The sequence below is a fragment of the Panthera tigris genome, chromosome C1, assembly GCF_018350195.1.
Source record: "Panthera tigris isolate Pti1 chromosome C1, P.tigris_Pti1_mat1.1, whole genome shotgun sequence".
NCBI classification, from domain to species: domain Eukaryota; kingdom Metazoa; phylum Chordata; class Mammalia; order Carnivora; family Felidae; genus Panthera; species Panthera tigris.
Window position 1 is genome coordinate 189,726,559 of NC_056667.1, and position 12,038 is coordinate 189,738,596.

Consider the following 12,038-nt stretch of genomic DNA (forward strand, 5'->3'; position numbering starts at 1 on the left):
CACCCCTTGCCTGTTTGGTGCAACAAATTAATTAAACAGGATGGTGTTCATTGATTAACAATTTATTTTTATGTGTAGGCCCGGTGGCTGGTTTTAGAGAAGATGCCAGGGAAGAGGGTGGGAGAGAGCAGACAGGCCTTTGGTTCTGCAGTGAGGATGAGTCCATTCAGTTGTTTCAGAGAGAAATTTTTAAAATCTGCCACTGGTTTCCCCAGTTTCTGCCCTCCGTTCCTGCCACCTCTCCCTTCTGCCTGCTTTGTTCTCCTCCTCCTTGAGTGTCCGTGCCAAGTAGATTGAAAAGGAGAACTTTGGATGCAATGAAACATTTATTAGTGGAGAGAAATATTTATTTAAAAAAAAAAAGGGAAGAAGAAGAACATCTCCTGCACAATTTCTACCTCAGGGCTCCAGCACTGTGTTGCCTTTGAAAAATTGCCTGCTTTCTTTGTAGTCCCTGGAGCTGGCCACGTTCAGATACTTACAGCAAAATCGGAATAAACTGTAGGTCATGCCATAGGTAATGAAGAGACAGGCGTGTGCAGACTGAATACCAAAGCCCTACTCGGATGGGAGACGGTGCACATGACGAGAGCCCACGCGTGTCAACTATAGGGCCTGCCTGCTTGAGGAAGGTTAAGCAGCCAGCTCACACCGCGAGCCTGCACCGTATCTCTCTGCCAAGAAGCTCAAAGCCTGCGATGGACGTGAAGCATCCACGCCGTCCCGGGCACCTGAGTGCTGATGGCAGAGATGAGGGGGGCGACGGCGAGGGATGTGGGCCTGGCAGGAAACACCCCTGCCCAGAGAGGCCTCCACCTGGCCAGCACTTCACTTGTTCTCAGCTTTGCTAGAGTCACTGCATACTCTTAAAAGAAGACTTACGGACAGGTCAGCGGGGAGCGGTGGCTGTAACAAGAAAGGGGATGAAAAACAGAGAAGAGATGACCTCAAAACCATCAGGGATGCCTTCCGGCTAGATGTTTCCTATTAGATCACATATATTATTTTCTTTCATTTCACGTACTGGTATACTCCACGCCTTAGGAGCTCGTAGGCATGGTCAAAACATGTTGATTTTCTTTTCCTGGGTGGGGTATAGAAAGTAACCACGCTGGGATGCTGGGTGGCAGCCAAGTTAATTGGCAGGTGCCCCCTCCCCCCAGAGGCGCAAATCAGAAAATCTTTGCGGTGCTGCTGGTCTCAGATTCTGTCTTACTGCAAGTAAACCAAAGGTCTCAAGAATCAATTGGAAAGTGTTGGATTATGTTCAGAATTCAGCGAGGCACCAAATGGATTATCCAAACCACTTTGTGCCTGAATTCCTTTTTAAACTTGGTTTACAGGGATGCACTTGAAGAAATCTATGTGTTCAACACACACACACACACACACACACACACACACACACAATTTAATAATTACATCAATCAATGCTATCCTTACCTCTTAAAAAAACTAGGGATACACTAATTGTGTATCCCTACTTGAATACACTTCTGGTTTTCTTTTGGGGTGGTAAAGCAACCATATTAGCATTTTTCTTTTATTTTTCTTAAATTTTTTTTAACGTTTATTTATTTTTGAGAGAAAGAGACAGAGCATGAGGGGGAGACACAGAACTGGAAGCAGGCTCCGGGCTCTGATCTGTCAGCACAGAGCCCGATGCGGGCTCGAACTCACCAACAGTGAGATCATGACTAGAGCTGAAGTCGGGCGCTCAACCGACTGAGCCACCCAGGCGCCCCAGTTTTTCTTTTAAAATTAACAAAAACGTATACCATCTGTGACATCCAGCTTTTAAAACAGATGTTATCATGTTATCACAGTTTGATGATCTGGGTGTCTTATGCTTATCTGGGTGTGTACCATATACTGACGATCCACTGATTCTTCTCAGCATTATGGACACCTTACTGTCAAGTTACGACCTCGAAGTGGGACATGAGAGTCAATGGCTGTTAGAGCTTGAACCCTCCCCTTTGAACAGAGACCCATTTGTCACTTGTGATGTAGCTTTCACTGTAACATCTGTCCTGGGTGTTGTGCAGCCATTGGAGCCAGCAGGGAGGGCTGGTAGACTTTAGCGTTCACCTGCAAGCCTGTTATTGAGTTTATCTTCCTGAAGGAGAAACCAAGGTATCTAAGGATTATTGATTTGCCTATAGTGATTCAGTGAGTCGGCAGGGAGTAGGGAATAAAACCAATTTCCTGGCATCATTTCCCATGCACACAACCCCTTACCTTGCAGCGCCTAGACTAGATGCCAAGAATCCATCTCAGAGAATTTGATCAAAAAACATATGAAGGGTGATTCTGAAACCACAGAAGCATTGAGAAAGTCATAAAGATGTATAATATATGATAGCATTTACCAGCTATAAATAGGAAGATGCAGGGAGAAAAATAGAGACCTTGTAAATCCATTGGGTCAGGAGAAATAGAAACTGCTTAATATTTCATTAAAAATGGATTTTCATAAATTGCACTTTGGTATCTTTGGGTGCAAGACAATATGTAAGGACTAAGGTGTTGTTATTCATTACTTTTCATTATTCATAATTTGAACCGTTATTGAGCGAAAACATCAACAAGGTATACTCTCCCTCTGAGTGGGGCACTCACCGTGTGTTTTGGGCACTATTTGAAGCGTATTAAAACCCACAGCACTCGTCTACAAAAGCACTCAGACTCTAAGGGACAATGGACAACTAAAATGCCCTGTTACATTGCTGGGGCAGTTCTAGTTGGACACTCTTATGCAGAAAGCCTTAGAATCTGGGGGCCAGCAAAGACCTTACAAATCAACTCATTTAATAGAGGAGGAAGTTGAGGCCTGGGGGAGGTGGAGATATTTGCCCACACTTACAAGTTAATCGGCAGCGCAGTGTCTGTCCTGGCTCCTGCCTCAGTGAAGTCTGAGGATTTTTTTTCCCCACTCCACCACACTCAGCATGAAAGGTGTATCACAGGTTTAATCAAACAAGGTGGGATTCCTTCAGCAAAGGGTCCAGAGAGCAGGGGCAGATCTGAGCACAAAGTCAAGGGCAAACAGGAAACCAAGAAGGATAATTTGAGGCCACACTGAATGAGGCTTCATGTGGCTCCAGGCAGGGGCAGGAGCAGAGTGAGCAAAACGGAATTAGAATGACGCGGAGTTGGAGCGGTCAGCTAGGTGGCCTCAGCAGAGAAACCGCGTGCTCGTCCCCTCTCCGACTGGGGCCACCGTAGGCGGAGATCCAGGGGGCTCACCCAAAGTCTGGGACCTCGTGCCTCTGGGGGAAGACCAACCCCCTCGCCAGACTGGGTCACTCGCGTGTGCGCGTGGCCACGCCCATATGCAGCCGCACTCACGCACATGCCAGCCGCCCAAAGGCAGTCCAAAGACACAGTCATTTCCTTACTGAGCGGGAGGAAGGAAAGGTTTCGCACTGTTGTCTGCCAAGGCTGAAAAATGAAGGGGTCAGATAAGATAAAATTGGATATTAAAAACACATAAGACGTGCTGTGTTTCTAAACGGTACCAGCGTGGTGTATATGTTGTGGATTAGCAGCCGTGTTAAAGTTCAAATCCACTCAGCGCTCCAGTTCTGTATTCACATGACAAATCAAGCTTCCCCCCGCCCCCATATGAACTCCTCAGCATCTCCGGATGGAGGCCACACACAGTCACCGTCACCGTCCTCAGGGAGCAGGCTGGTGGTGGCCCCCCACTGCTCCCAGCACCCTCCCCAAATAAGCAAAGTGCTGCATTTGCTCCTGCCTTGCCAAAAGAACAAAAACAAACAAACAAACAAGAGCTTCTGCCTCATGCTGAATTCTAGGAGGACTGAGTCATCTCATTCTCTTGGATTCAGTTCCTCCATTCCTTTCTCAGAGCTGCAGAGTCCTTTAGAAGCACCCAAGAAGCCATGGAGTGGGCATGGCCAGGCCAGAGCCGTCCTCCACCCTGTCCCCTCCTCCGGTCATCCTTCTCCAAGATTAAGATCACAGAGGCTTGGTACCTCTCTCCCCTTCTCCCCATCGGCCTTTCCCCAAGTGTCTGACCTTAAGCCTCTTTCCTCCTGTTTCCCTGGCCATTCTTCCCTTGTTTTGTTTTCTTGCCCCTCTTTGTCCCCCATCACTGTAAAGGAAGCAGCCAAATCAAACCTGTGAGAGAGACCGGTGGTCAACCAGTTCTGCCTCTTACTCCCTGCAGTTAGCAAGGCAGCAAAGGAAGGAACTTGGCCTCAGGGCTGGGCAGGAGGCTCCCCAGCAAGGAAAGGGAAGCAGCAAGCTGGGCAGGCTGTCGGGGGGAGCTCCCCTGGGTCGGTGGGCTTAGCACCAGGAACAAGAGGTTTAAACTGAATATGGTAGGCCAGTGAAAACCTGTTTCCTCCTCGCCTTTCGTCCATCTGTCTTAAATGAGCCACCTCCCCTCATCTGGTCGCAAAAGGTGTAGCGTCTCTTACTCTCCCCCCCCCCCCCCCCCCGCCATCAGTGCTGTGCTATTAAATGGCTCTAACTTTTGACCTCAGCAAGTGGGAAATATGAAGGGTTCAAGGTTGCCAAATGGCAGAGTTCCTAGTTACAGTTCATGGGAAAGAAAGAACCACGTTGTTAATTAGCTCTAAGCTGCCGTGCAGCCCACTGCTGTGACCTAGAGCTTTCTATGTCAGGATTATAAACACACATCCCTGAACAGCAACTCCACCTCCATTCAGCCCATGCTTGGAGACCTTAAGGGCTCCAAGACTCCTAGCCACCAACATAAACGCTGCAAATTTATTAAAAGAGATGACAGTCAACGTAGGAACCCACAAGCCTACAGCCTAAAAACATGGCAGGGGCTTTGGATCCAGACAGACATCTCTGAGCCTCCATTTTCTCGTCAATAAAGCAGAAATAATAATACTTACCTTCTGGGGCATTATAGAGGTAATTGTGTTTACACAGCGTCTGGCTCAGGGGTATTCAAACATCCCAGTTTCCCCATCGTCTTGTCCCAGCCCTGTCATGCCCAAATGCCTGGCATGCTATAGGTATCATGAGCTGAAGTATTTAGTCCCTCGACCCAGAAGAAATTGCTACGTGTTGCAGAGTTGGCCGTGAGTAGATTTGCAAAGTCTCCTGATTGTTAGAGCTATGACAGGTATGATTTAGAAGTGACGGTTGGTCGGTCTCTCCCTCCACCCTTAGCCAGAGAAACCAAGAGAAACTCATATATACTTGCACCAGCTACTTTTTTTTTTTTTTAATGGAGAGCACAGAAAAGCATAAGGTCCATATGGCAGTTATTGATTTGGGCCATCTGGTAAACTAGGACTTACTCCTACCATGTTGGCTTAGAAGCTACTCCCAAAAAGCCTTTCCTCCCCTAAGAGATGCATTGGTCAGATGGGGACAGGGATGGATTTCATTACAGGGCGGGGATTACAGGGAGAGGAAGCCAGAGCAGGACTCTGAGAGACTGTCTGCAACCCTGACCCTACAACAAAGACCAGAGAGAACCAAAAAAGTGTTGATTGACACAGGGCCATTAGGGGTAGATGGTGGGTGGCCCCATGCTCTCACCCGCTCATGGAGCAGGGAGGCCTCAAAGTAACTAACAAGACAACTGTTGAAGCACTTTATAAAAATACCCTGTGAATATTCCTATATGCCTGCACCATGACGGAGGGGGGAGCATCAAGTTCGAGCTAGTGGGTGGGGTCTGCCAGCCCTAAAAGATGACCTTTCGGCTCCATTTTTAAAGAATATTCCACTTTTTGTGCCTCTCCCTCTCTCTGCTCCTGAAAGCGTTCTCCTTTTCAAGGCAAACGTGTTTCCCTCTGCTTGCTCTCGGCCAGAGGCAAAATTTTCCTTTCCTTTAAAAGTTTTTGTGAAGACCATTTATTGTTTTCACGTGAGAGCAGTGTGAGCCATTAGATTTTTTTTTTTCATGGGGCTTCTAACAAAGCCCCAAACAACAAACGCACTGATTCTTTCTAAACTGGAGGGAAATAAGGTTCAACGGAACTTTTGCACTGCCTTCAAGGACTGTGTTGAGTGGCCAGCCTACAAACTGGGACTTCAACGGCGGTTTCCCGTCTTCCGCTGCAGGTATTCCAAGCCAACAACGATGCCACGGAGGTGGTTCTGAACAAGCTGCACACGCCGCTCCTGACCAGGTTCGTCAGGGTCCGGCCCCAGACCTGGCACTCCGGCATTGCCCTGCGGCTGGAGCTCTTCGGCTGCCGGGTCACAGGTGAGGGGGCGCCCCAGTAAGGCTGGGGAGCTGATGGTGCCCTGGGCTCTGCTCCCCCCTCCAGCCCTCTGCCCATAGCATGATTGCACCACGTGACCTTTCCCGAAGGTCCGCTTTCACCTGGAACTCAGTTTATGAGCATCGAATGCACCCTGACTGCAGACCCTGCCTTGCCGCACGCCATTTATCTGTGTCTTAGCCACTCGGTCATTGGCGGCACGAGTGTGTTTTGAAGGTCTGCTGTGCCCCAGGCCCCACACTGGGAGTGAAAGTGGACAGGAAAAGTGAACAAGCAGATGGGGTCTCTAACATCATGACGCTTTTTCAGGCTGGTGGGCAACATAGATAATAACATCGTCAAGCACTGGATAGTTATAAACTAGGATGCGTGTAGGAAGGAAAAGAACAGGGTGCTCCGAGAAACAGTGGCCGAGGGGACCTGACTGTTGATTAGAAATTTGGGGATGGCCTTTCTGAGGACGGGACACTTAAGCTTGGGGGTGAGTAAAGGTTAGCCTGATGACGACTGAGGGGAACAGCATTTGGAGTGGGAGGAACAGCACGTGCAAAGGATGCAAGGTAGTAACGAGCGGTGATAACAAGTGGAAGCAAGAACCTGACCCTAGGTACGTGTCCATCCGGTTGGGAAAGCAGTCACCCGGGAAGCAGTTCCGGGCTCGGCTGAACTCCCCCCGCGCTCACTGCCCTGGGAGGCTCAGTGGGGACTGGTGTCACTGGTGAGGATTCGAGAGCCCTTGGCTAACAGTGTGAGCGCTGAGATGTGCCAGGCCCTGTGCCATGAGCGTTCATGTAGTAACTTATGGAATCCTTACAACAACCCCCGAGAGGTAAGTTCTGCCACCAGCCCTCCTTTAGGCCTAGATAAACTGAGGCACAGAGCAGTTCAATCATTTGCCCAAGGTCAAACTGCTAGCAAGCGACAAAACAAACGTGGACCCAGGCAGTCTGGTTGCCAGTCTGGGCTCTTAACCACTGTGCTTGAAATGCAAAGAAATCAGTGCTGGCCGACAGCGTTTGATAGTCGGGTTCTTTTGTAGCTCCCTATTAACGGGAGGTGGTATCCGTTAAGCAGGGTGCCAGCCACGAGCTGTTACGTTCCTCCCCTCCACAGATGCCCCCTGCTCCAACATGCTGGGGATGCTCTCAGGCCTCATCCCTGATTCTCAGATCTCAGCCTCCTCCACCCGCGAGTACCTCTGGAGCCCCAGCGCCGCCCGCCTCGTCAGCAGCCGCTCGGGTTGGTTCCCCCGGGTCCCTCAGGCCCAGCCGGGCGAGGAGTGGCTGCAGGTGGACCTGGGAGTGCCCAAGACGGTGAAGGGCATCATCATCCAGGGGGCTCGTGGAGGAGACAGCATCACTGCCGTGGAAGCCAGGGCGTTTGTGCGCAAGTTCAAAGTCTCCTACAGCCTAAACGGCAGAGACTGGGAACACATCCAGGACCCCAGGACCCAGCAGCCGAAGGTAGGTCGTTTCTGGAAGATTCCCTAACTTTACCCCAGACAGAGAAGTTCAGTTTGGAGGTGCTGACTGCCCAACTAGATAGTCTTCACCAAACCCCTGTGTTCTAACAAAACAAGCATTAACTTATACATTACTCTGTGCCACACACTGTGCTAAATGCCATGTTTAATCCTTACAACATCTCTAGAGGGGGAGATTGTTTTGCCGCTCCCGTGTTAGAGATGACAAAGCTGAGGCTTGATGTATACCTGTGGAGAGCCACAGTTCGGACACAGCCTGATTCCGGAGCCCAGACACCTACCCACCACTCAGCACTGCCTTTCTGTAAAGCGTGATACCCTTTATACCCTCCTTCACATGAACTTTCCTTGGAATTGGCCAGACGTCCAAACGGGATGTAGCTTTTGGAGGCTAAACTGTAGAAACGAGGGATTACTTCCAAAAACAACTGTTTTGTTGTTGTTGTTTTTGAATGTCACTGCACTCGTTTGTATTTTCCCAGTCCTGACTCTGCTTCGATCTTCCCACCTCTCATACTGAGGCTGGGGAGAGGCGGGAGAAACTCACCCAGGCCAACGCAGCCTGCCCCTCCCACCATCAGGGAAGGAAGGTCAGCCCTCAACACGGGGTATGGAGGAGCCCCAGCAAGGGGAAAAGACATCGTGCCTTTGTCTTTCTCCGGGTCAATCTTGGGGGTAGTCAGGCGTTCTGATCCTAACTGCCAAGTTACCCTCGTTTTCCTCAGAAGAGCAGACCCCTACCAAGGAAGGGGGAATGACGTGTCTCCGTTTGGCTGCCTTTGCTCAGCAAATGTTTCCATTCCTAATGCAGAGGCACGGGCTGGTTTGGAGGCTCTGCAGCGCTGATGTAAACACCCAGCTCACAATTTGGAAGCCTGGAAAGGCTCAGGAGTTGGTAGCTAGAACCTGTAGTGGGCAGAGCAGAAGTTGGATCATGGGTTTTCCCGGGGAGAGCTGACCCTGACTCTTCTGGACCATTGTAGTAGCCTGGGAAAGGAGATGATCTTAGCCAGGGTCAGGGCCTGGCCCTCCCGATGACAGTGCCCCCCTTTGGGAATTGTGGGCATCCTGCAAGTGAGGCAGCCCTGCAGCATCCCTAGGTGTCACAGCCCCTAGCACGTCTCCACACTGGCATCACCCTAAATCGGTGGCTTCTACGTGTGCTCTCGTTTGGGTCCCCCACCCTCCTTTGACCGGGGCAGCCATACTGTCCTCAATTCAGGTACCTGGGCTTCAGGTGAGCTTTGTTGTGAGAGAATTGGCTCTGCTGAACAAAACTAAGAAATATAGTCTCAGACTATCAAATGTGTGATGAGACGATGTTGTCATTAGCCTAGAGAAGAGGATGGCTTTACCTTCAGCGACCTCAGTGACCCGAGAGCTATCAGTGAGCTGGGTCTCACATCTAGACTTTGTAGCTTTGCAACAAGAACTTCTAAGACAACGGGCAAAGCAGCCTCAAACTCACTTCTCCAGCCAGGTCCAACTTAAGGCTTATTCGGAGCCTAATTCTTTCCCGAGTCCTCAGTCTCCCATCCCAGGATAGAAGACAGAAGCTGGCAACTGCCACTTGCGTTTGCTCCCTCTTTTCCATGTTTCTGGGACCCTAGCCATCTTCCAACTGAATCAAAACCTCGGTCTGAGAATGGAGCTCCTGTGGGTTGTCATGTCCAGTGAGATAACTATGAGGCTGCCTTCTGGATGGAGGAGAAGGGCAGGAAGGGGAGAAAGAAGAAGAGGGGGAGAGGGGAGGGCGTCCCACAGAAGAAGGGCTGAGTGGCCTGTCTCCCCTGCAGCTGTTTGAAGGGAACATGCACTACGACACCCCGGACATCCGAAGATTCGACCCCGTTCCTGCACAGTACGTGCGGGTGTACCCCGAGCGGTGGTCTCCAGCAGGGATTGGGATGCGGCTGGAAGTGCTGGGCTGCGACTGGACAGGTAAGGCCCGCCTTCCACTCCAGGGCTCTCGCCCACGGGGTCTCGTGAGCCTGGCTTCCCGGGATGCCCTGGGAGGAGCTCAGACCATGACCCGGATGGGCAGAGGGGGCAGCCTTCCCTGCTGAAGCTCTGTCAGCTCGGAACCCGACCCACCCCAGGCCCTGCTGTGTTCCCCTGCCTCAGACCACGGGCACCGCAGCCTCTGGGCTCGGGACAGTTTCTCAAGGGATGTGCTTTGTCTTTTTTGAAGGATCGTTTCAGCTCTCCAGCCCAAGTCTCTCAAAAACAAATCGTAACCACACACGACCCACCCAAATTCAATTAGACCCTGACTCTTCAGGCCAGAAGGCTGTGGCTGTTGATTTAGGGAAGAAAAAAACCCCCTCATGATAATAAAGTAATCGGTTTATGTCTGAATCTGGCTTCCAGATGTCAGTGGCTAAGAGACTTCATTTTCATTTTGAAGCCACATCTGTAAAAGGCATTTATTTGCTCAGAAGGGACCCTGTTGCAGGGAAGCTGACGGGAATAGGACTTCTTCCCGGTGTGGAGCAGGAGTCTTGTTCATTCCTGCCCGCCCCCTCCTCAGTGGCCCAGGCTGGTGGTGGCGGGGGCAGGGGGGTCCTCTAATTCTCCTTAATGTGGATAAGGCCCACCGAGCATGCCCACGCTTCTGGTTTCTGGAAAGCACCCCTTTCTTCTGAGTCAGGCCCCACCTTCCCTCCGGGCACCTCCTGTAGCAAAGCTGGCAGCAGATCTCACCCGGAGCTGGCTCACTGCCCTCCAGAAGGAGCTCAGGGGGGCCACATGAACCCAGTGCCAGCAGGAGCAGCACACAGGCCGAGCCACCCTCCCTCTCTCCACCAGAGCCCCAGGTATCTCCATTTTCCTGTCTGTGCCGTACCTGTCGCCAGCTCACCCAGCAGGGTAGCGGGAAGGATTAATAAGGGCATGTCGGAGAAGTGCTTCTGGCTCCCAGGGAGCAAAGTGCTGCCCGTGTGCTGGCCACGATGGCACAGAGGAGGAGCCCCATTGAGGCACGCAGGCTGGAAATCAGGCCCAAATTAGCCTCTCTCACCTTTGGATTGAAGGCAGCCCCAGTGAACACATTTTAGTGGGAAGACACTTTATTCCCCGTCACGTAGGGAAAAGGCCAATTCGCTGCAGCCTGCACGTCAGCTGTCTGCTTGCAGGTGCTGAAAACTGCCGTCCAACAGGGGTACAAGCTGGCTTCATTTACGGCCTTTTCGAAATCAAACGGTTAGAGCTGCAGGGGAGCCAGGAGCTTGTAGGCCAGGGGCTTTGAAACATTTTCGACCATGATCGACGGTTGAAAATTTGTATCACGATCCACTTGACTTGCAGGCACACACTCACACAGTGTGTGCATGTGGGCTATAGCATACTGTTAAGTGCCTGGGCCCTGAGCACAGATTGCCAAGTAGAAGCCCTGTCTCTGCCGATCGCTGGCTGCATGACCTCAGACAAGTTACTTAGCCTCTCAGCATCTTGGTTATCTCAGCTGAAAAACCGGGATGATGAGAGTGTATCTACCCTCCAGGGTTGTAATGAGGATTCAGTAAAATAATGGATGTAAGCTGCTTCGACTGCTGCCTGGCACCTAACAAACCTGTTATAATGAGTAAATACAACGGAACGAAAGGTTCCCAGATCAGTGCTCATTTTCCCCATGTGAGCGTACTCTGAAATATTACAGTTCACGTTCAAAAAATGCTGGCCATGACCCGACACATTGATCCCACAACCTGCTAATGAGTGTGGCACACACTTTAAATCAAAAAACAAAAATCACAGATCTAGGCCAACCTCTCTCTCACAGATGGGGAAACTGAGTCCCAGAGAAAGGAAGCTACTTGCCAGAGGTCGCTTAGGTAGCTGGAGGCTGACTCCCGCTTCCCTCCTATGCTCTGGCCTTCCGTGCCCTGCCTCTCCCAGGCTGGCCCTGCTTTATGACTGGCAGGACAGTTGCTAATGTCCTTTTCCTCTTATTGCCCCCCTACCCCAACCTGGCCCAAATTACCCTGGTGATGGTCAGCAACAGGTTTCTCATTTCAAAGTCCTGCCTGGCCATTCCTTGGAACATCAGAGTTGGGGCTTCTTACCCTCCGCCCAGCCTCCTTCCCTTTGAAGTCTCTGACATCTGGTTTCAATTGCAGGGGAGCATTGCAGTTTGATGGGCAGTTACCTCTGAGCTCCCAGCAAAACACAGCAGACACGGCCCCGCCTTCTCACTTTCCTTCACACGCCCTGCCCTCTCGCCTCATCAGCCCCCCGTACCCCTGGATTTGACATTATCCGTGCCAACCAGCTTCCTAACATCCCCCAGAAACTATTCTCCTAGGCCATGTGGC

General features: G+C 51.0%; 1 protein-coding gene across 3 annotated transcripts in view; it reads left to right on the plus strand.

Annotated features, from left to right (window-relative positions):
- Positions 1–12,038, plus strand: part of NRP2 (neuropilin 2) — a 116,423-nt gene that overhangs the window by 53,259 nt on the left and 51,126 nt on the right. For all 3 annotated transcript variants that reach the window (XM_007089960.3, XM_042995148.1, XM_042995149.1), the window contains exons 8-10: positions 6,079–6,223; positions 7,356–7,705; positions 9,522–9,666. In XM_007089960.3, coding sequence (XP_007090022.2) covers positions 6,079–6,223; positions 7,356–7,705; positions 9,522–9,666 — 640 coding nt within the window. The remainder of the gene's footprint in view (positions 1–6,078; positions 6,224–7,355; positions 7,706–9,521; positions 9,667–12,038) is intronic.